This window comes from Nansenia antarctica (assembly GCF_963989245.1).
Source record: "Nansenia antarctica genome assembly, chromosome: 14".
NCBI classification, from domain to species: Eukaryota; Metazoa; Chordata; class Actinopteri; order Argentiniformes; family Microstomatidae; genus Nansenia; species Nansenia antarctica.
The window spans coordinates 20,618,679-20,643,782 of NC_137684.1; the positions used below are offsets into that span (position 1 = coordinate 20,618,679).

At 41.7% G+C, this 25,104-nt stretch overlaps 2 protein-coding genes across 2 annotated transcripts; both read left to right on the forward strand.

The window, feature by feature from the left end:
- The first annotated feature begins 963 nt into the window (after nt 1-963).
- Nucleotides 964-4,490, forward strand: LOC308170329 (YY1-associated factor 2). Its single transcript, XM_080545100.1, has 4 exons — nt 964-1,066; nt 2,435-2,560; nt 3,266-3,418; nt 3,542-4,490. Exons 1-4 carry the CDS (start codon nt 1,041-1,043, stop codon nt 3,783-3,785), a joined length of 549 nt encoding a protein of 182 aa, XP_080401226.1. The 5' UTR covers nt 964-1,040; the 3' UTR covers nt 3,786-4,490.
- Nucleotides 4,491-5,647: 1,157 nt separating this feature from the next.
- gxylt1a (glucoside xylosyltransferase 1a) lies at nt 5,648-11,786 on the forward strand (the record flags this gene model as incomplete). The annotated part of the gene is made up of 7 exons (XM_080545112.1): nt 5,648-5,823; nt 6,981-7,164; nt 7,334-7,465; nt 7,798-8,049; nt 8,441-8,564; nt 9,426-9,598; nt 11,486-11,786. 7 exons carry the CDS (start codon nt 5,648-5,650, stop codon nt 11,645-11,647), a joined length of 1,203 nt encoding a protein of 400 aa, XP_080401238.1. The 3' UTR covers nt 11,648-11,786.
- Between the last annotated feature and the right edge of the window lie 13,318 nt (nt 11,787-25,104).

The following is a 25,104-nucleotide window of genomic DNA, read 5'->3' on the forward strand; positions in this document are numbered from 1 at the left end:
GGCCTACGCCTACCACTGTGGTGTCATCATAGGAATGAAAGGAGATCATTTGTGTATTGTGATTTAGGAATATGGGAATTAGTCACTTTGTACATTTGGGAATTAGATTAAGTAACGTAACAATAACATATTTTGTAAGAAGAATGAATATGTTTATTGTGAATGGCTGAATATTGTATATATTGTTATACCCCACTATGCAGTAACCTTATGAGTTTCAGTTCAAAAGTGGTGAGAAACGATCTGATTGTACAGGGTTATGGGGGCCAATCACAAGACTCGAAATGTTCGATTAAAACAATCCAGCCCTCTGATTGGCTGTAATAAGGGATTGTCTTTTTACAATAGAGGATTAGGATAGCATAGTTTGATGTCATCATGTCCTCCCCATAGAACTGGCATGGATGGAAGAATACTACACCTGCCTGTAAATTCGTAGGCTATATTATTTTCAAAAACAGACATCTTGCTCTATCAAAATTGTCAGTCCAGCCAGAGAGCTATTATTTTTTGCTACAATGTAATGACAAATGTTTATTTCCTATTGAGTGGATTTTCTATTATGTAAGTTTATATGCAAAGACAAAGGCCTGAGTTGTTCAAATCAGAAAATACAGAATTCTGTTTCCTATTTACTGCCATTGACTTCTGATTCGAAGATGTTAGGCTACAAAGAATCCTTACAGGTTACAAGATGCCCTAAGAAGTTGCATGGATAATTTATTTTTAACAAAAAAAATGCAGAACAAAAAACAGTCAGTACGGTCTAGATTTACTGCCCACTACATAATCACGGACAATGTATACATAAATATAATGTCCTAAGTTAGTCCTAAATTAGTTAGAGTTCGGTTGCACCAATATCAAAAGAATCGTCTCTCTCGGTGCTCTCTGCTGTGATATTGCCATGGCTGTGATTGGACAGACCTCACCACGTGACCATCCTTCGACTGGGGTTTCCACGACAGCTGAGAGCGGCTTGGTCAATTTTCCCGTCAAATTAATCCTTATTGAACATAAACAAACATAGGTTTTGTACGATGGGAGACAAGAAGAGCCCCACCAGGTAAAATTGCATATATATATTTATCTTATGATTACTAGATATGATCAGAACACGATCACGACCACGACCAGTGGAAGCAGTGAGCTACAATGTTACCGTTCATGGCGGAGCTTGGGCTGTTTTATTGGGCCAAATACAACAGCTTTACCCTCGTTAATCTGTTAATCACACGGTTCAAATGAGACTCGCATACATGTATTGTGATGTTGGCGCTCAAAGACACACATGATCCATCGATGTATTCGTTAGACTGGTTTATGTTTGAAGCGTTAACCCCCCTGTGTGTGTGTCTGTGGGCTGTGTTCGGAATGGCATACTAGCATACTGCTCATACTAGATATGACGTAGATTTTGAGTATGTAGTGCGTTCACACTGTACAGTATCGCGAGATTTGAGTATGCAAGAAATGTATACTAGATTTTCGGTCGGCTGGTATTCATCAGAGCAATTGCGCGTCATCACCCTGTCATCAGAACGAGCACGCCCCTTTTTGGGTGATAGAAGTGGAGAAGTTTGACTGGTGGTCAATGGGAATTTCTGGTCTTCGCTACTTTAATCCGATACAATAAGAAAACCGTAGTGCTTTTTAGATATTAGGAGCCCAAATCCGATGGCCAGTTAGGCAAACTATTATATAGTGTCATTGCCGATCAATGATCGACGTCGTTATATAGAGAAAATTAATGAAATAGGGGTTGATTAATCAGAGTAGTCATACGTCATCTCCCTGTCATCAGGGATTTGTAGTTCTTCATTTGATTTGCCGTGTAATAGCTAAGCTCTTTCTGGGCTCTGATATCATGAGGGGAATGTAAACGCAGCATTTAAGTAATCACTTAATGACATGGGGAGCTTGGGGGGGATTGGTCTGCACTCTGGTACCCCTTTTAACCTATTTAGGCGCTATGCAGTATCAACTGAAGAACTACAAATGCCTGATGACAGGGAGATGACGTATGACTGCTCTGATGAATCAACCCCTATTTCATTAATTTTCTCTATATAACGACGTCGATCATTGATCGGCAATGACACTATATAATAGTTTGCCTAACTGGCCATCGGATTTGGGCTCCTAATATCTAAAAAGCACTACGGTTTTCTTATTTTATCGGATTAAAGGAGCGAAGACCAGAAATTCCCATTGACCGCCATTCAAACTTCTCTGCTTCTATCACCCAAAAAGGGGCGTGGACATTACGGGAGGGGAAAGTACCCGGATGCGTTGGCATACTTATTATGAATTTAGTAGGCAGTATGCTAGTATACTCATTGAGTATGCTAGTATGCAGTATGCTAGTATGCAGTATGCTAGTATGCAGTATGCTAGTATGCCATTTCGAACACAGCCTGTGTCTGGTCTGCAGGCCGAAGCGGCAACCCAAGCCCTGCTCAGACGATGGCTACTGGGACTGCTCCGTCTGCACCTTCAGGAACAGCGCCGAGGCGTTCAAGTGCATGATGTGCGATGTCAGGAAGGGCACGTCCACCCGGTAAGGAGAGAAGATAGGTTGTTACAGTTTCAGGCTGGCTAACACTACTAGTGGTACATCTAGCGATATTACTACAAGCTATGTTTGTTTTAACTGGAATTGAGTAAACATCAGGGAACAGGCGTGTGCTGGATTGAAGTTTCTAGTGTGTGATGAGTGACTACTCAATGAATGAATGAATGAATGAATGAATGAATGAATGAATGAATGAATGAATGGTCTTTATTGTCATTTATACAGTACAGGTACCAAACAACGAAATTTAGTAGGGGGGGGGCTCCCCTGGTGCTAGGAAAAAAAGACTAAAAAACAAGAGGGCCAAGGGTAAAATAAAAAAGGGAAAAGAGCTGGTTCACATAAAAAAAAGCCTATGTACACTATCTACTATACTATACAATAAAACACTGTGCTGTACTCTATGCTATGCTATAAATATCCTAACGTTTCCTGTATCTGAACCTTATGTACACAAGGGTTGTCATATTGATGTCGATCTCTATATAATGTTGGTGGGGGGGGGGGTAATTATAATGTAGGGTTTATGGATAAGTGATAATGTAGGCAAGCTTGGTCTTGTTCGCAAAAAAGACTTGAGTGTTGACACTTAAATTGTTATTGTTAAGAAGAATTGTACTGAATCAGGGGTCACCTGCCGGTGATATTATGTCAGTGATTATGTCTAATTGCACATTTTTTATGTCATAGGAAACCTCGCCCTGTTTCTCAGTTGGTCGCACAGCAAGTAACTCAGCAGTTTGCTTCACCCACGCAACCCAAGAAAGAGAAGAAAGAAAAATCGGAGAAGGACAAGACCGAAAAGGAACCAACACTGAAAAAGAACGGCCACAAGAAGATGAGGTAAAGAACCTATGTGTATACTAACTAACTGAACATAAGTCATACTGTTCACGTTCTAGATGACATGTGTTTGAATCTCTTTATTAAATCCCCCCTTTGTTTGTTTTTTTGTCTCCATCACAGGCCCAGGTTAAAAAACGTGGACAGGAGCAGTGCCCAGCACTTGGAGGTCACCGTGGGAGACCTGACCGTCGTAATCACAGACTTTAAGGAGAAAACCAAGCCACCCACTACCACCTCTTCCCCCGCTGCTTCGGCAGACCTGCACAGCCAAAGCGGCTCCAGTTCTGACAACACTGAAAGGGGGGTCTCCAGATCCTCCTCGCCCCGCGGGGAGGGCTCATCGGTCAACGGAGAGACTCACTAACCTCCCTCCTCCCACCTTCAAACCATTAGGCATCCATGTCACTCCCCCAAGTCATTTCTCAACATGCACACGTTGTAAAAACTTTTGCCAACAATACCACCAGTTCTAATTGGGTTGGATACTACACTGCATTCCCATGATGAGCAAGTATTATGAGTTGGCTTCTGGGAAGACACTTCATATCGACATCTATTGTTTCAGCAAGGTCTGTCATTATGAGTGAACTGAACAGTATGGACGGGTGTGACTCGTGGATGTACAGCTGAACAGTGCCATGGGTTATGGTGCTATTCATTCCAACACTTTAGTGTTATATTGTTATCACACACTTAGTGGTTGGGTTCTAACTCTTCCCAATGTGGACTATTGCAGCAGAAAAAGAGTGTTAGCTGTACAGAGGATGAATATGCATTGAGGGGAAAAAATGTGAAGCGGCCATCTCTTAATTGTAAATTGACATTGAATTGTGTTAGCAGCAGATCATTTGCACCTGCTAGCATCTGGTGTATGTTGATGAAAACATATTGTTTTAGCATTATTTCCAGTTCGGCCAACATTTTACTGCACATGTTACTGAATCATATCACTGTTTATGTTACTGGTTATATCCAGCCATGTTGTATGTCAATGAGCATCTCAATTTATTGTGTTACTGTCTAATATGAGTAAAGTTATGAAACAATATTGTTAAGAAGTGTGCTTCTCCTCCACTTTTGTAGAGTCAAGCATGCTGTCATCAACAGTGGTTTATATTGTAAAATATTAAATAAAACTTACCTGATAGACTTATCAGTCAGACTGGCTATCATCTTTTTCTAGTGATCGGATGGCACAAACAGAGACACATTTGCTATTTCCTGTGAGACAGCATTTGTAAGTGTGTTAGGATACGAAGGACTATCGTATAGCCTACAAGTCATAACATTGGAAGTCAGCAATTTTATATATTTTCATCAGGTGTGTCAGAAACACATTGGGGTGATGTACATGAGACAGTGAGGAGCCCTGCTACTGTACAAGGAGAAGACATCAGATCAAGAAGTTTTAAGAACAGGCCAAAGTGCTTTGAGTTGCATTCATGTACGAAAGGCGCTATATAAATAAGTTTCACTCACTTCACTTCACAAACAGAAAACACAAGCTCAAGTCTGGCATAATCATCTGCAGTGCTATGGCTGGCAGCATCAACAATGACCAGATTTCCATTGAGGACCTTGTGTTTTTTTCTCTGATAGCTGGGACCTGGTGTTAGATGTTGGAAAATAAGAAAAACATTGTCTGGCTGTATTCAATAGATGGCATGAATTGTCTTTTCAGACAAGAGGCTACTTGTTAAGTGTCTACTTTGAGGGGGGGGGGGGGGGGTAATGTTCTCTTGTCAGTAGTAGTGCTGCCGCAAAGAGGCAATTGCTAAGGTCAGGAAACAAGTCCAACATTTTAAGATGAAAGTACTAAGAAGAAGAGGAAGAGGAAGAGGAGGAGGAGGAAGAGGAGGAGGAAGAAGAGGAGGAAGATGAGGAGGAAGAAGAGGAAGAGGAGGAAGAGGAGGAGGGAGAGGAAGAAGAGGAAGAAGAGGAGGAGGAGGAAGAAGAGGAGGAGGAAGAGGAGGAGGAAGAGGAGGAGGAAGAAGAAGAAGAGGAGGAGGAAGAAGAGGAGGAGGAAGAGGAAGAGGAAGAGGAGGAGGAGGAGGAAACGTGTCTCCAGTCTCCAGTCTCCAAGGAGGCCACGCGAGACTACAGAGAAGGTGGAGCTGAAGGTTGTCAACACAGCTAGTAGCGTCTAGCCAATTCAGCCGGCGGCTACTATCTATTTACATATGACAACAATATGTATGGGGTAGTTCAGAACTGTTGATAAACAAAATGCGATGCTATCTTCACGCACTTCTGCTGTGCATGGCCTTCGCTTTCTTTTCTGTGTTGTATGTGTTTAACCAACTCGCCTCGTCTTTGGAGTCGCAAGACGGATGGACCGATATGAGATTTGCTCAAAAGTCCAGCAGACAGCCAGGCCTGGATGGCCAACATGGACACGACAGGTACTTAACTGTACCGACTGGAATATTGTCAGAAAAGGGCATGCGTATACAAGCTAGGTGTTAACTCCCCTTTGCATAGCCAGCAAGCTAACTACTACTGGGAGGTATTCCATCAACGTCGCTAAAAGAAAATCCTGGCTTATTTTTGATAACTCTCGCGAGACTTATCAGAATATGCCTGGCTATTTTTAAGAACTCTCGCGAGACTTATCAGACTAAACCTGGATTTTTCTTTAGCGATGTTGATGGAATACCCCCCTGGAGTACTGAGAGAGGGGCCAAGCCAAAGACGTTTGTGACCCAAGTGGCCACTTTTAACACCCATTCTCCAAAGCTGGTCAGGTGGATGCATGGTTATTCAAAACTATCTAGCTATCTGTTTTACTAAGAAAGATAGCTATTATTGTACGTCTTTCCTGCTAATCCCATGTATTAAGGCTAAGGCTTATGTGGGCTAGCTTACACCTTGGAGGGGCTCTGGCTAGACAGCATCTGCTCAGGGAATGCTGAGTAGTACTGTTATTATTAAATACTACTACTATTATTATTATTATTATTATTATTATTATTATTATTATTATGAACCAGCACAAACTTTGAGACTTAAGAAGAATGTTCCACCCAGCACCAGGCTATATATATTGATATCAGTAGGTCTATTTGTGGGCTTAATCAGAGGGATAACCCTCAATGAAAGATTGAAAAGGACATTTTCTTTCTGTCATGTCAGGTGCAATTCATTGTCAGAGTCTTTCTGGAAATCATATTGGAACCTGCCTGCTGATGTTTGTGGAATGAACTGCTTAATGGAATCATCTTGTAGGTAGGCCTAGACAGGGCAACCCCACCCCATGAGACGGCTGCAGTGGCCCCATAACCTCTTTTACAACCTATAGTGAAGTACTGATTAGCCTAACACACATTACTTTCATTTAGCTCTTAGACTGAGTATACAGTTGTGTGCGTTACTTACATGTGTCTCCTCATCAATAACACTACGAGGACCACAAACCCTCGAGGACTGAACGCCAGACTCCTTAACCTGCTGAAATGCTCTCCTCATTTCTATTCATCTTTTGTATTGACTTGTCCCCCTTAGATGCTACCCTAGTTGTGGGTGGTTGGGTCACTTTCCTTGTGTCTGTCTCCTATCTCAGGGAGAAGCCAACCTCTGTTCTCAAGAGCAGTAGAGATGAGAGGATGCACCTTGCGGTGGTGGCCTGTGGCCCCAGACTAGAGGAGACCCTCACCATGCTCAAGTCAGCTGTGGTCTTCAGCACCAAACCACTGCAATTTCATATCTTTGCTGAGGACCATATGCATGACAGCTTCAGAGATGCTGTGAGTATGGATGACTGGAAAGGTAACATCTGGGCAGTGTGGCTTAGCAGTACCGGAATGGGAATGAAACCGGCAGGAGCTAGTTATTTGTCGTTGATATCGTATCATATCTGTCCTCTCCATGTCTCTGTCTAAAGTACCTGTATCTGTCATATTTGTGTCACCTCAGCTGGACTCTTGGCCCAGTGCCGTCCAGACCAGGTTTAACTACACAACATACCCCATCACCTTTCCCAGTGGAAATGCCAAGGAGTGGAAGAAGCTCTTCAAACCCTGTGCCTCCCAGAGGCTCTTCCTACCGGTGAGTCCACCATCAATGTACCCTAATAAACAATGAAGCGCAAAGGCAGGGTTTGGTTAGACTGGCCATGTGTATGAAACACTTTACACTGTTACCTTTAGGCCTAATCATAATGTCCTTTTTGTTGTAGGGTTCACAGGTCAGATAATGGCATTGTCAGGGTAATGTTCTACATTATACAACAGTTAGTTCCGACCAAGTAATTTGATTGGACAAGAGGCATTCCATGAGTGCTGATATACAGTATAACAGCATTGAGTCAGGGTAATGTTCTACATCAGTGCTGGTCTTGTCTTTTAAGACTTAACTCTGTGTCTGTCATTGTTGCCCAGCTCATCCTTAAGGAGGTTGACTCCCTGCTGTATGTGGACACAGACATCCTTTTCCTACAGCCTATGGAGGAGATCTGGGCCTTCCTCAGCCAATTCAACTCCAGCCACATTGCTGCCATGGCCCCAGAGCATGAGGAGCCGCGCATTGCTTGGTACAACCGATTTGCCCGCCACCCATACTACGGCAAGACAGGGGTCAACTCAGGGGTCATGCTCATGAACATGACTCGCATCAGAGACAAATACTTCAAGGTACTTTGTTTGTGTTTTGTCAAAATTGAGACGGCAATTTTGGAGACTGTCATTTCTCAGTGTAGTTTACACGTTGTGTGCCCTGTTGAAGTGTTTTAAATATAGACAGGTTGTCATAGTTGTTGTGTAAAAAGGTCTGTTTCCTTTTGTATTGATGGCCAAGACAATTCTGTTTGTCACTTGTACCACCAGCAGTGACCAGAGGAGGCCACTGTTGTCATTTTTTTCTGCATGGCACACCAACTACCAGCACTGACAGAATGAAGCAATGTTGTTTTGGTGGTTTGGTGTCAGTGAGGTGTACTGTCTTTATTGTTTCACATAGTCCATAAATGAAGGTTCCACACTGACCATTTGTTACTGTCTCTACCGTTATTTCCTATCTCAACAGAATGACATGACAGCAGTGCCACTCCAATGGGAAGAGCTGTTGATGCCACTCCTCCAGAAATATAAACTCAACATCACCTGGGGCGACCAGGACCTCCTCAATATCATATTCCACCACAACCCAGGTAAGCCAAAAATATATGCATTGTTTAATTGTAAAGATTCAATGAAGGTAAGGTCATTTTTCTAGGATTCTCTGTGACCTACTGTCACACGCTGCCTCAGGAAGGCCTCCAAGATCTCCAGAGACCCATCCCACCCTGGGTACGAACACTTTGATCGGCTGCCCTCGGACAGGCGGTTCAGGACCATGTTCGCAAGGACAAACAGACTGAAGCTCAGCTTCTACCCCAGGGCCATTCAGGCCCTGAACACAGCAAATACCTAGGTTCTAGGCCCTGGACAATCTAGACAAATTGATGGCAGCTACTAGATTGAAATCAAGTGTAATACTGAAACACATTTCAAACCTGCAAACTGCGACACTTTAAATGAATGTGCAATAACACTATGTGCAATATGACAACCCTCGGGTACATAAGGTTCAGAGATAGGAAATGTTAGAATAGGTATAGCATAGCATAGAGTACAGCACAGTGTTTTATTTGTATAGTATAGTATAGTGGATAGTGTACATAGCCTTTATTTATGTAAACCAACTCTTTTCCCTTCTTGTTTTTAGTTTTTTTTTTCCTAGCACCAGGGGAGCCCCCCCTCCCAAATGTCGTTGTTTGGTACCTGTACTATATCAATGACAATAAAGACCATTCATTCATTCATGAGTAGTAGGCCTAGTGCCCAGACATTAGCCTGATTTCAGATCACTGATTTGAGGTCTAATACTATTTGTACTAAAGTGCATCTGATGACTCTAGCTCCTTTGATGTTATTGTTGTTTCTGCGTAGAGGAATGTGTTAGGTATCTAAGTAAGACTTCCAGATGGTGTGAAATCCTTAACTCTCTCCCTCCCGTGTCCTCCTGCCAGAGAGCCTTTTTGTGTTCCCCTGCCAGTGGAACTACCGTCCAGACCACTGTATCTACGGCAGCAACTGCCACCAAGCCGAACAGGAGGGCGTCTTCATTCTCCACGGCAACAGAGGCGTGTACCATGACGACAAGCAGCCAGCATTCCGGGCTGTCTATGAAGCCATCCAGAAGGTAATGATACCCTCAACTATCCCTGGCACTGGGGAGTTCAAATTGTCTGGCGGGGGGGAAGGGATAGAAGTGGAGCACGTCCGGATTAAGAAAGTGGATGATGTAGCATTTTTGATGCACTTAAGAATACCCCCAGAGAGCCTTGTTTTGGAAATCTGCTAACAAATATAGAATCACAGGATTCAGTTTATTTATGTTCAGGAAAAGTGTTATATGACTGCCCATATAACTTCTCTCTTCTGTCCAGAACCCTCCTTACCAACAACTGTAGGAGTATTTTTTTCTCCTTTCTCCTTTATGTCCTATAATTGCTGTTGTTGATAAAACTGCCAGCATTTGTGTGAAGGATTTCACACCAATTACATCATCAGGGTACTCCGGGTACACACACATTGCTTTTCTATTAGCGAGACCTCCTTCCATCGATAGTCCCTTTTACCTTTCTGTCAATCAAGCCTGTGCTTTCCCAAAGCTGGTTAATCTGCACCGATCGCTCCTGTAATCTTTAAAACCATCCCGTCCTAGGCTACTCCTATTCGGAGGAGGGCATTCCATTGGCGGGCAGCATTCGATCTACTATTGTTGATTTCAGCAGGCAGCGATGGGAAGGAGGGGTGCTTTATTTGTTGATCTCCATCCATTACCACCGCAGCCCCAGATCGGCCACTATCGGTGTGGGCAATGTACTCTGCTATTAAGTAAACGTGCAGCCTTCATTATGGACCATTCGGCCCCCACACCACCATTCGTCTCATAGACAGGACTCATGCAGTGACACGCGCACCTACACAGCAACATACCCACACACACACACACACCTTCAGTGAAGCTGCCTGGTACAATGCGTGTCCAGAGTCTACTTTCACACAGAAGAGAAGGAATTGGCTTGATGATGGGGGAAACATAGTAAAAGAGGTCTGTAGATATCGAACATTGTGTCCATGGCTGAAATATAGTTGTTATTTCAATTATTAATGTGTATTCTAGTTTATGAGTTGCCTGCCTTGTTCCTTCAGTTACACATTTGGGGAAGGTCTTACAAAAAAATGCTGCTGCTGCTCTCTCAGCCTCGTCCCCCCTCCTCCATTCCCTTCCCAGGCCATTGAGGACACCAGGCCAGAAGCCCATTGCAAGCATTGCTGGAAAACCTCTCATTTTCAGCACACAAAGAACTCCTCAGTGGGCTCTCCCGAGACAGGATATCCCAGACTGCAGTGGAGCTAGCAATAAAGCGGCCCCCATTACTGAGCCAGGCCCACAGAAGAGTTGTAAAATGTTTAGTGCTGATGCTACATTGAGACACAATGATGGGATGTGGACAACGCACCATCCACATAAAAATCGATAGGAGACAGTTAATGGTGCTTTATCGCCTGCTGTTGTGTATGAAAGATAATAAAGCAAGTGTGCTTTGAGTGACCTAATGCCTGGCCAAACTGGAGTAAAATGAGCCCTCATAAAAAGGTAATTTCCCCTTATTTACTGTGAGGACAGTAAAAGTAGGGCACACTCGCGGAATGTAAAAAAGCCTAATTCTTTATTCATGTATATTACTAAAGAGCCGTGGCCTGTAATGAGAGACCAGTGTTGACCCGTTGACTGTTATTTCGTTGTTCTTTTTATCCCTGCCATTGACTTGACTGTACCATTTCCATTAAAAATGTCCATACAAAAGCATACAACCACCAAGCCTACGGTATCTTAAGTGCCTTTTCTGTAGTTTTCCATAACACTGTCATGGTTTACTAAGCCCATTCTTTTATTGTTGTGGTAATTGTTATTAATTTCCCCTCGGTCTTCCAAACATTCACAATATAAGCTGGCCTGAATGAAATGCAAAAATGATAACAGCAATATCTTGAAATGCCATGTTTCTTTTCTTCACAGTACCCATTCGGGGAAAATCCCGTCAGCACTCTCCTACTCCCCCTTGAGGCAAAGCTACAGGAGACCACACATACCTACTGTGGAAGAGCCAGCCACCTGTTTACAAAGAGGTTACAACGGAGTATCAGGACTATTCAACAGGAAATCACAAGAACGATATGATCTAAGTTACACACCACCACTGCTTTCAACCATCAACATCTCTGATCCCCTTAAAGAGTCAGTCAACTGTTCAAATGGAGGGCTTTCCCACGGGGAGATCGGATGTGTTGACACATTGCTTCCCTCAGCCTTTATGCAGATAGTTTAGCCTGAAATGAATGGCCTGGACGAATCAGTCACCTGTTTACAAAGAGGCAACGTCTGAGCATCAAGACTGCTCAAAAGCAAGTCTCAAGGGAAAGGTGATCTGTGTAACACCCTTCTATCGTATTTGTATGAAACTCAAAAACGAACACAAAATCAGGTTATAAATGCCACTCGTTTCAATATGTGAAAAAGAACTGGAATCCCTTTGCCCAATAAAGATTTAGACTGTTCTGATGGCAAATAGAACATGTGACAAACAGGTTGCATAGTTTTTACCTGGAAAATATTAGACAATCATGTATTAATCATCTCTGAAGTCCTCAAGGAAAAGGAAAACCAGCAGGGTTTGTTATGTTCCCTCCATGATCTAGTAGTTAATTTAAACTTAAGTGTATAAATATAAGATATTAGAAGATATTAGTTTGATTCACATCTTTAAAAAAATGATTTTGATGTTCTTGTCACTGCAACCTGTTATGAAATAACCTCATCTACAGGCTGTTGCGCACAGCACATATGATGCTTGAATAACCATGACTCAAACCTGGACTTAGTAGGAGTGAATTGACTGAGTATTTGATTTTAGTGAATCACACAGCTGAGGGAAAAGTGCTGTGGGAGGTGATTGAAGCCTATGCACCGTCCGTTTTCTATGCTTTTGTATTGGGTTAATGAAGGCCAAGTTTGACATGTTGGTCCACTCAACCAGGAAGAATCTAATAATCTAAGAATGTCTACCCTTCTCTCAACACTACTCGCTGTTCTGTTTGTAAAACTTTCTGATTGTAAAATGTTCATGGAAACTGTTATGAGATTAGAACCAGAAAATATCAGTATTGAGAGATTGATCAGCTATCAACAGTATGCACTTATAATGTCTGCCATATGAATTCTTAGCCTGGTATATTATGTGTAAACAAATATGTTGTGTTTTACTTTAACAAACTATTAATCAATATTGTGTGTATGTAGATGTTTGGAATTTAGAATTTATTTAAGTTTACATGGAATTGTTTTTTACATTGAATCCCAGTCTTAAACTGTATAACAAAAAAATGTACAAAAACAATGTACAACAACATACATGCTTGATTGGAATGTGAATTGTATTTTGTCTGTTGAGTTTCTAAGAACAAAATGTCGATTGCAGGTTATCTATGAGTCACTATGGTAATGTGAAAATATCTCTAACTGGAATGTTCTTTTTTTTAACTAGAATGTTCTATCAACTGTACCTGTACGTCTTTACCAACCCAATCACTATTGGTACATTTGAGATCTCTTTCCCCCAATTTTCTAATGCCAAAAGCTGAATTTGCACTATTGATTGTTGAAATCAATTATTATCATTATGATATGGTTATTTTAAAATCTAGCAGTATATGAAATATTTGTATGGAAAATATTTTGTAATTTATATGAAATTTACTGTATGGTAAATAAAACATGTTTTCTTTGTAATCTTGTCATGCCTGTGAATTCACTCTTCATTTTTGTCAACTTGTTTGTGCTATTTGGTCTATATACAGTGGGGGACAATAAGTATTCAACACATCAACAGTTTTTAAAATTCAACATATTTCCATTGCAGCTATTCACATCCAGACATTGGTATTAACTCAATAAAACTATACAGCTAAAGAATCTGTAACATTCCAATCCATTAAAAAAAAGCTGTGCAATAAAGTGGAATGACAAACGACACAAAGGTATTGAACACAGTAAGAAAAAAGCACTAAACCAGCTTCTGCCACTAGTGTTGAGTTTGCCTACCTGTGCTTTTAGAATTAGCTGGGTTAGTGCATACTGCAGCAAGTACGTATAGTTGTCACAAAGAAAATGGGGCAATGCACTCCACTGCCACGGTCTCCATTTGCAATCACCCCAGAAGACTCCATTACTGAAGAAAAGGCATGTTGAAGCTTGTTTGAAGCTTTGGAGAATCCTGTAGATTACTGGGAGAATGTAGTCTGTTCAGACGAGACAAACATTAGTTGGATTATGAGGATGAGACACAGGTGGATCTTCCAGCAGGGCAACAATCCAAAACTTACTGCAAAGGAGCCTCTCAATTGGTTCAAGAGGAAGAGAATAAAGGTGTTGGACTGGCCTAGTCAATTAAATCCAATAGAACATTTGTTAACGATGAAGATTTACCGGCCGGCCTCAAGGAATCTTCAAGATTTAATGACTGTCTGTGTTGAAGAATGGGCCAAAATCACACCTGATCTCTGTGAGAGATTAGTTCTTTCATACAGGAAGTGTCTTGAAGCTGTCATTGGAAACAAAGGCTTCTCCTTCAGTTAATTTGTTCAATACTTGTTTTCAATACTGTTTTCAATACTTTGTACATAACCTTTTTTTATGGTTTACAATGTCATGTGAATAGCTGCAATGGAAATATGCTGGATTAAACACATTTTGATCCTATTATTTGAACCTATCCCGAGTATTGAAACCTATTTCCCCCACTGTACAATACATTCATGTATAATAAACTAGAATCACTGAGGCATGACATATAAGCTATAAGCTCTCCATACAGACATGCATACAATGATTGAGTTGGATGAGTGATGACAAATATCTGATAAAGGTGCAAGGTCTATAATGTTATAGATACCTAAGACTGATGAAACAGAACAGAACAATGCAGCCTCAAACCAACACATTGAACACTGACCTACATACTTGTACTCACCCCATAAGAATCAGCTGGGTTAGTGCATACAGTAACAAGCATGAAGCATGACCAAGAGTGCATCAGTAGGCTGAACATTTTAAATCAGTATATTTGAAAACTTCTGAAAGAGTTGACTGAGGGTCAGAAAGGAGCTGATGTGTTGGAGCCAGTAGCCCCTGGGTCTTCTCTCCGCAGAGATAAATCATATAGGCTGTCAGAAGGCTTCGTGAATTAACTACGGTTGCGATTATAGGTTGTTATCATTAGGTGCCACAATAGGCCGTACAAACGTTATTATGTAAGCAGGGTGGCAGGCTGCCCTCCAGCTGATAGAAACGTTTGAAAAGGCTGTGGTTATTTTGTGGTTTATATAGAATAAAACCACTATTATCTTATGTAATATAGTGGTTAAGGGCAGTCAGGATGCATTTCCCACATACTGTATTGGTTGATAAAAGGGCAGAATATATCAAGTAACTGGTGGGGTCAATGGGTCGCAGACTTCAGGCAGTTATTGCATGCAAAGGATTGTCGACCAAATAGTAAACATGAGTGCTTTATTTGGACATCACATGTTTTTTTACTCCCTTGGAGCCCTGAAATAGGGGGAGTATGTTTGAAAAGAATTGTACTTTCTAAATGATAAACACAATCGGAAAAAACCTAGAATTTAAGATGAGAATCTCTACTTTGACTCCATAGTAATTATTTGATTTCAAATCCAGCAAACTGTTGCTGAAAATCTGTTGAAAACGATGACAAATTGCACGAAATGCACTTACAGAGGGACACATTTTCCTGATATTTAACCTCCCCTATTTTCTCATAAATGGCAACAACAAACAATTCCACTGTCCCTCCATTATACTAAGCCTGGGCGAAATGGTTACTTTATGGAAAATGCCAGAGGTCAATTCATTTCTCCTATGAAGTGATTATACATTTGCAGAGGAAGGCTAAACTGAGATACTTGTAATACTTGAAGTCAAACGCATAGCAAGGAGAGAGAAAGGCAGTCTAGCAATGCTAGCTTTCACTCCCCCTGTGTAAGATGATGATTGAGGCCTCATTGTGTTTCATTCTGACTGGATCTGACCAATGGATTATTCATGTTATTGCCTACTTGCCTCCCCAGTGCTCAATAGCACTTTAAAGCCAAGGCATAAATTAAGTCAATGGGAGGTAAATGGTCTAACACAGAGTAAAGGGGGTGACTAAGTAAGGTATAGGTATACTGTAGCCTTCAATGTCAGCTGAAAGGAAACTACCAACCCCACGTTGTGTACAATATGTGTACATGTTAGGGTTTAGGTGGAACCATGATCAATCATTACCTTTCATGCTGTCAGTTGTGAGTTCAACAGGACTACCTGCACACTAACATAAAGGGAGGATATAGGATCAAAATGTAAAGGTTAAAGTGTTAAAGTGTGGAGACCAGATAGACTAGATAGACTAACCCTAACCCTAACCCATCTACGACATGGAGGCCCTCTTCGCTCGACTCTTAGTCGCGGGGCAGCAGCGCGGCATAGAATTGAATGACGTTTTTGATCGTGAGCTCAGCCCTGTTCCACCATCACTCATCGACGAATTTGGTTGTCTGAGGAAGAGTGACAAGTCGGTCCTCGTCAGGAAATTGGGAGTACCCGATGAAAATGCTCCACTTCCCAATGTTGTCCGAATTGATGCAAGTCAGCTGCTCTACCACATTGTCTGGCCTGTGGCAGGTACGATCAGGGACATTGCCTGATCGTACCTGCGTGCATTGATTGCATCAATGCACGCCTCTCCCAAAGCCTACACTGCAGCAGGAGTTGATGAGACTCTCGTCATCTTTGACCGTTACAATTATGAGCCCAGTGCCAAAGAGCATGAGAGGAGAAGACGAGCAGGAGTTGGTGCAAACTGACAATCAACACACCCTTTCCTGCTGGAGAAGCCGTGATGAAGAGCACATCGAACAAGACACAGCTATCGCGCTTTCTGCGCACATATGACCTCACCGCTGATAAAATACTGTTTGTGAACCACAAGGACTGCATCGTGAAGCATGAGGAGGCTGACGTCACCCTCATTAGCTACATGCTGCAAGCAGCTGGAGCAGGAGCACCCACCATACATATCCTAAGTGATGACACTGACGTATTCATTCTGTTAGGGTACTGGGCTTGGAAGGCCAACGTTCAATCAACAGTGCAGAGGGAGAAGAGGGATGGCACCATCCTGGACATAAATTCACCGTCAGGGAATTGGGTGACAAATGTCAGGGTGTCCTGGGGATGCATGCGCTGTCGGGATGTGACACTGTCTCCTACCCCTGTGGAAAGAGCAAGATATCTGTGCTGAAAGTACTCCTAGGAATACCATGCCTGGTCTCAATACAGTGCTTGGGGAACCTGATGCCACTCTCAGTGACCTAAAAGATACCGGGACCAAGTTCTTCCTCGCACTGTATGGGCAGAAGAAGGCCAAGTCAATGAATAACGCTCACTACCAGATCTACAGACGGAGGAAAAAGCCAACCTGAACTGAAAAAGCTTCCTCCGACTGATGTCAACATGATGCTGCACATACTGCATGCTCATCTCCAGGTCCTGTTGTGGAAGGCTGCAGATCAGAGGGAGCCACCTGCAGAGGCCAGAGACATCACTACATTCGGATGGGAGGTTGCTAACGGAGGGGCTGTCATGTCCGCTCTAGCCATTCAGGCAGTGGCTCCAGTTCATTTACTTGATGTCACCAGCTGCAGGTGCAGCGCATTGAAGGCCTGCATCCAAAAAACCTCTCAGTCTCAGTTGCACTGACTATTACAAGTGTGAAGGCGATGAGGTCCGCTGCTGCAACCTATTCACAATACATGAAGACAAAGACCAAGAAGATGAGGAGGCTGAAGGGAGTGAGGAGAGAAATAATGTAGAGGGTGAAGGCCATTGAGAGTGAGGTTGTGGTTGTTGTTAACTTGAAATGAACGTATCGCTGTTTCCTATTTGATGATTTATTATTTATTAGCATTAATTAATGTAAATGGTTGGATTTTCAAACGATTTTCAAATGAGCTAACTTGTTCTTATATTGTATGTGCACTATGCACTATATTGCCATTAAAGTAAACTTATTCTGGGAAGTCTGTGATGTTTAAAAAAAAAAAATGGTATTACATAATGTATGCAAAGTATGCTAATGAGGAAAGGTTGCATGATTTAGTTATTGGCAAGAGATTCATTTCTGGACATCAAAACACAGACTAAGATCACCTTTCTAAGTTCACTACAAGTGAAAATATTCAATTTACACATACTATATGCTAATTATGCTAATGAGGAAAGGTTGCATGACTGCACCATGGTACTAGATGACTTTCTGCATAACACAAACATGGACTTAGACTCTTAGATCACCTTTTTAAGTTAACTAGAAGCCAAATGATTGCCATTTCCAGTTTTTAGAGATGAACAATTATATGCATAACATAACATAATATGCTAATTGCTCAAATTGCCCAACATGCAACTCTTAGCAACCAAGTTGAATTTCATCCACTAGGCCTATAGATAACATTTTAATCATAAAAGTTCATAAGAATCACCATTTATGGGTCCAAGGAATGTCTAATAGACCTCTGCGATGTCTATGAAACCTTCCCCATGCAGCAACATCCCTCTTTCTAGGAGGACGTGTCTTGTTAGGTATGAGCTGCTACCCTTGGTCTTGTTCCTTGTCAGTTAACTAAACTGTGGTAAGTAACGGGAGAGGCGATGAGTAGAAGTGGAAGCTCTGTCACTGCGGAGTAGACCTGGGAAGAGAAATGTGTTTTCTCTGCAGCACATCCGTCTCTCTCTTTCCCTTTCCTTCCTGCTGCGGGCAAAGTAGGATATCGTTTGAAGAGAGAGAGCATGTTGATCAATAATATATTTGCTCGCACTGCTGAGGCAGGTATAATTGTGCTGATATGTCAGGGCTTAAAAACAATGTATGTAATTTACCATTGAGCATTAGCTATGCATTATATTTCTCTGTAACATGTTGAGCAGTGAATTTGCTACAATAAGGAGAAGAGGTTATATATGTGACAGGTAAGAGGTTAGGACCCAGCCGCCAGCCATCATAGATTGGTTATAGTTGGCTATGAGTCTTGGGCACCTTCTTGCCCAAATTGTTTTGAAGTTTGTTGCATGCCTGGGGTGTATGGTATGCCATCAACTTGCATGCCTGGGGTGTATGCCATCAAGGGAAAATCCAGGCTTGTTCTTGCAAGACATATCAAAATAAGACCATTTTAAGGCTGGATTTTCCTTTAGCGGCGTTGATGGAATACCCCCCTGGTATGTCTGAAAGCACCAAACTAAATAGAGCTACACTGAGCTGCAGCCACTATAGGCCTAATATGGTAATCCAGTTCCTACCTCTGTTGTTTGAGTTTTTTTTGTTTGTTTGTTTTTTTACTTCTTGCTATCTCACAGCTCAACTCATGCCCAGGGTCACCTGTGTGCTTGGGACCATAATGCTATTCCTGCATCTACTGCTATTCAAAGTTGTTATTTTGGAGAAAAGATAGGTAGAAGTCGATGTACAATATTCTTTCTCTGAAGGGTTAACGATCACTCCTATTCACTTTACATGAGTAGTTTCGGATCAATCGGACTGTTTGGACTGTTTTCATCAATGCGCAAGTTCTCTTACTTTATTCCAAAGAATAGAGGGCGAGCTAGATTAATGACACTTTGTCCCACAGCCATTCTGTGTGGATCAATGTTACAACACATAATCTATACCGAGGCTACCTAAGGGCAGGATTCTCTCTCCCCTTCACTTTGGTTGGCCATAAACTGCAAGTGAGCTCCACCATGGACCCAAGGGGGTTCGTCCGCGCCTCCACTGCCATTTCATACATGATAGTGAAGCTGTATTGAAGGCTATATATTACAGCTGCATAGAATTCAAACACAAAAATAAGGATGTTATTACTCAGACACATTCTCACATTGGCTTTTTATGGCCCAATTGTACCAAATGTCAGCCTGATTCATCATACAAAATGCACAAGTAATGCTCTCTCTATTACCGCTCATAAAAGAGGTTATCAATCACTTCAATTGACCTTTTTTTTACTGATGAAGTGCCTCGTCAATGAGGTACCCAGGCGCCATGGGGCTAAACACCATTGGCTGGAATCAAAGGCATGCCAAGTACTGTTAGAGAACAATATGCTCCATGATTCAATTCCTGCTCCTTTCTTGAGTGCATTAGGCCTATACTGAAAAAACATATATATATAACAGCTATTTTGAGTGATTTGTGTGTATACGCTGACAGATAACAGGATTATTTTTGGACCTGAGAGTGCCCATCTCATGTGCCAACAGAAGCAGATGAAATGGCATTGACTTATCTGAGTGCCAAGACAATTTTTTGTGTTTTTGTAATGCATGCCTGTCTGCTTGTGTGTGTGTGTGTGTGTGTGTGTGTGTGTGTGTGTGTGTGTGTGTGTGTGTGTGTGTGTGTGCGTGTGTGCGTGCGTGCGTGCGCGTGTGCGTGCGCATGCGTGTGCACTGAGCTGTGGAGATATGGTCCAAGGCTTGGTCCCGGCCATGACCCACATAGCTGTTTAGTTTGCTCTAGAGTAGTGAGGCCAAATATGACAGCTGGTGGCTACTGGTGCTGGGCCTGATGGTCTAGCCACAGTACAGACTCCCCCTAAAGCCGAGCCTGAGTCCCTCGCCACATAATGACATCATCGCTTCATCTTTTGTGTACCGTGTGTGCACTTTATTGTTCCAGCTCTATAGTAGCTGTGCAAATGGGTTTCTTCTTCAGAAACAGGCATTTGTGAAATGATCACTTCTTTCACCATGCTTTCTTCAGCATACTTTTTAGCAAATCCATATTGGGGACATTTCTTCTCTGCCACTTTAGTCAAGAGAGTCTTCAACCTCATATAGTCGGTCATCTTACTTGTGTCTTACACACACACACACACACACACACACACACACACACACACACACACACACACACACACACACACACACACACCCACCCCTCATTCCCTGGTGTTGCCTAATTAATGTATTGTTCACAGGGCTGCACACAGAGGTTGCTTCATTGACTATCGGAGTAGCTCAACCTGTGTGCGAAACCTTTAATTGTTTTTTCCATGAGCCTGACAGCTGTATACAACATGATGGATTGGCCCGAGGACTCTTCTCAGATGTGGAAAAGGACACGTCTCTAGACACCTTGAAGAATATTCATGGTCAAATGAGAACTTTTGCCATGCATGAGTGGCAGCGCCAGCGACTGAGTCGGTAAAGACAGTCACTTTAATAGGTGTTTGGCAGACTGGTGGATTTTCAAGCCTGGGTGTGCAGTGAGGAAATGTCACTCAGTTGGATTAGATGGTGGAGAGAGGTAACCCCAAGGGCCCTCCCAGCCTGTCTCAAAGCCCCATCTCCACGTACTTCAAAGTAACAATGAGCCTGAGGGACTTTGATGGAATTCTTAATTGAACAAGGGATAAGGGATTATTATGAAACATGCAGAAACCGATGATTTGTTGAGAATGCAATGACATGCTCCCTGTGTTAAACTGATTCCAGGGATTTTAGCTGGAATCGATTTTTGCATTCTAAAATAGAGACAACCCTGGAATGAATTAATCAGGAAATGCAAAAAAATGCAATCTTAAGACACAACGCTGGGAAATACTGTATATAATGAGCTATGTTTTACCCGAAGAAATGCAACATAAATGACTTTAGGACAGCTATTCTCCAAATAGCCCCTTCTTTGCCCTTTCAAGGGCACTTCCTCTGCACAAACACCCAGTTCCTCATCAAAGCTCTGCCAAGTCATTATCGTTACTTATGCATGCTTGGAAGAACAGAAGCCCATTTACGTGGGAGGTGAGTGATATGGGGGAGTGTAGATTACATGAAGATTTGATAGCATACAATGTTTTTCAGAGACACACGCTCACTCTGGTCCAGGTGGAAGTGAATTTTAACTGTGTCCACTTGCCTCTGGTTGAAGGGGTGTTCCTCATGTTAGCGAGGCCATCTCGCTTAACTATTTATGGCTGAAGCGGCCGACCATTAAAGTATTTCATATAGAAAACCCTCGCAGTGCTCTGGAGCTGACCCTATGAACTAGCAGCATAATCAGCACAGAGTAATTATTATGATTATTTTATTTATTTATTTTTATTAGTGAAAATGCATTACAAAGACAAATAGTGACATAGAAGACAAACAAGATTGACATATAGAACAGATATACAGACAATAAAAAATACGTTTCGGTGATGTGTGTGTTGATATGAAAGTCTGAGCGGGCATCTTAGGTTGGTGTGTGAAGAGACGGGTGTGGCACATGTGGCAGAGAGGTATACAACAATAAATAATAATAATAATAATAAGAAGAAGAAGAAGAAGAAGAAGAAAAACATGAAGCTTAAACACACTTTTTTTTTTTTGTATATATTGTATATATATATATACAGTATATATATATATATATATATATATATATATATATATTCCGGTGTTGGTGTAATAGTGATAATAGATGGTAATATCTTATTATAATATAATATGCCGGTTGAGAGAGGACGCTGGCGTTGACTTAGATTTAGTAGAATTACTTAATTGGTTGTATTAATTAATTATTTTTTATTTTATTTTTAAATTAATTATTAATTAATTAGACCCCTATACCTTCTTTTATTTATTTTTGGTTTCTTTTTACTATTACTACTTTCAGTTTGTAAAGTGTCTTTGAGTGTCTAAAAAAAGCGTTATATAAGTATAATGTATTATTATTATTATTATTATTATTATTATACAATGATGCGCTATTCCCCCTAGCTCCTCTCCCGCCCTGAACAGGCGCCCCCAATGACCAGACAGAGGAGGTGCTGGTGCAGTGACATGGGCACATGCATTCCAGGGAGATCTTGCCCCAAGCCGCGACCAAGCGCAGAGCTCTCAATGATTTAGGGTGCTGGGCTGGCCCACTGGACATTCCGTGCCCTCTCCTGCCTTGGACAACCCCCAGGCCTGTTTTAGGATGGATTCCACCCCCGGCCCTCACCCGCCCCCACCACAGCACAGAGTAATTATGAATATCTACTGGGTGGCATCCTCTCACAATAGACAGACACAGCTCTTGGGCTCTATCCAGGAAACAGACAAAGTGTACTGTAGGACCTCTTAGCAGTCTCCTCAGGGTCCAAACCATCCAATCCAGAAACAGCCACCCCAGGTTTTCCCAGCCAATCCCATTATCTCCAGAACCGTCACTCTCCAATCATGGTCTGTAATTCCATGGCAACTTGGCACTTATTGCTGTATGAATTACCCGAGCCACGCCTTGCAGTTAGAATGGCCATTTGCACAAACAGCCACTGTTTTTCTTGGAAAGCCGTTTTACCCCAAAACAAAACACATTTCAATACCTGCCTCCCTCAATAAATCACAGATAATCACAAATCATTTCAAAAATCAGTCCCGCCTCCCAGATTCCCCTGATTGTGCTCCAGCCTCATGCGTCTAGACTCTAGACCTCAGCCATCCACAGACAAGTTTAAGCAATGTACGCCTCTTCCTTCCCTAAATTATCATTCATAGATTCTGCAGGGGTGCCCCTCTTTTCACTTAATAAATCAACTCCTTTTAGGAAAGGACATTTTCAGATTTTACACCTGTGCCCATTTTTATTCATAGCTTGTGCATTACCTTACCCTCTACGTCATGCATGACTTCACAAGACAATTCCGTTTTCAGAAAGTGGGATTCTTTAATGACATTTTGAAGGATACATGCTCCTGGTTTGAAATCAAATGATCTTTAAACTTGAACGTGTAATTTGTCTTTTCCAAGTAATATTTTCTAAAGCTCAGTCACATATAAGTCCTCATACTTAATCTAAAACTACATAATGAAAATATCATTCTATTGCTGCAGAGAACCAAGCATAAATGAAATATACGGACTGCGGTAAGAATTCTGACAACCAAGCATCCAGTATCAATTGTATTGGGTGTTAAATCAGTCAGACGCTTAACCATTCTCAGCTTGCTCCTCTGAATTTATCAAATGTTTTGGTGAAAATGAAGTTGAGAAAATGAGAAAAATTGCATTATGGCAGCATTCTAAAAATGTTTCCCAGGATTAAGTAATTGAACAGGTATTAGCCCACAGGAAGTAATCCATTTATAGGAATTTAGAGCACTGGGCGTAAATATTTCACTCAACTGTGTGCCGATTCACGCTTGAGTCCACATCATTCCATTTCATTGATTTACCTGGAACACTTGCATAGGTAGAAAATTGAGTGAATTGAATACAAAATTGCTACTGGGGACAGTTAGAAGGAAATCCATGCATGTAAGAGAAAGATAATGAAATAGACTGATGTCAAAGCCTTAAGGCGTCAAACCATTGGCTTGCTTTTGGTCCCATGACGATAAAGATCTTCCCCATAATTAAAATCTGGTTGTTTCTGGCTGTGATGGACAGCAGTTGAAGTTTAGTGTCTTCCTGTTACAGCCGTTTCTGCCTTCATTCGATGGTACTGTGTTCATGGTCAAATCTTTTGGAAGTGCTAGTGAAGACAATTGGTGACAATTTTATATGTTCAAATGCCTAGTGTGGAGGAAAACAAGGTCTTGAGGCAATCAGATGAAAAACACAATATTTATGATTTCATGAACACTCTGGAGGTTTAAGTGTAATCTATGGACACTTGTGCCACTATTACATTATGTAGGCCTAAATGGAAGCTATAGAGATCGTTGTCACTTTATATAAAATCATGCCATGTGACATTATTGCACTTTTATTTATCATATTTCTATTCATCTCTCATGAAGGACTTGTGAAATATTCATTTTGGGGAGAGGACAAGACAGGGTACATCAATATGAATTATTTCATATATTTTTTAGAGGTGTTGCCATCTCTGAACCAATGACCCCTCTGCAGCACATCAGACAGGATCTCCTCTGTGGAGCTGAACTTTGATCTGTAAGGACACCTATTCCCTGCTCTTGACAGGTTATGTAGGTGTGTTGCTTCACTGACACATCTAGAAATAGAATGGGGGTGAATCAATACTGATGTAATAAGCAGAGACAGGGCCATAGAAGTGTGAAGGAGCTGGATTGAGCAGTGACACCTGTTGCACCTTTGCCTTGGTAATAGTGATAGTGTAAAAGATAGAGGTGAGCTACCACTATTCTTCACACGAGACATGGTGCGGAAACTCCATTGCATGTGCTGCATCTGCACTAAACGTAATGCTTTGTAGTAAAACCAAATAAACACATTTCCAGCCACTTTATTTGATTTATCACTTGAATTCATTGTTGCAAACACTATTATGGATATGAGATTGATTATTTTCCATTAAGAGATTATTTTTGGCCACTTGGTTATATACCAATATTTTGTAGAGTGACTGAGATGATGTTGTCCCGTCGACTGTGCTTTTTCCTTTCGACCATTCAACTTTGTAGATGTTAGTCAATCTCCCCAGGGCTCATTGGGTTGCATTCTTGAGCAGTTTTGTTCCTCTCCATTTGCTCCATTTGTAATGACACCCTGATCCACACATTCAATATGCCGCA

Excerpts from the sequence above, each read along its gene's own strand:
- LOC308170329 (XM_080545100.1), top strand. The coding sequence starts at position 1,041 with ATGGGAGACAAGAAGAGCCCCACCAG. Across the intron at positions 1,067-2,434 it reads GACAAGAAGAGCCCCACCAG|GCCGAAGCGGCAACCCAAGC; the intron begins GTAAAATTGCAT and ends TCTGGTCTGCAG. Across the intron at positions 3,419-3,541 it reads AACGGCCACAAGAAGATGAG|GCCCAGGTTAAAAAACGTGG; the intron begins GTAAAGAACCTA and ends TCTCCATCACAG.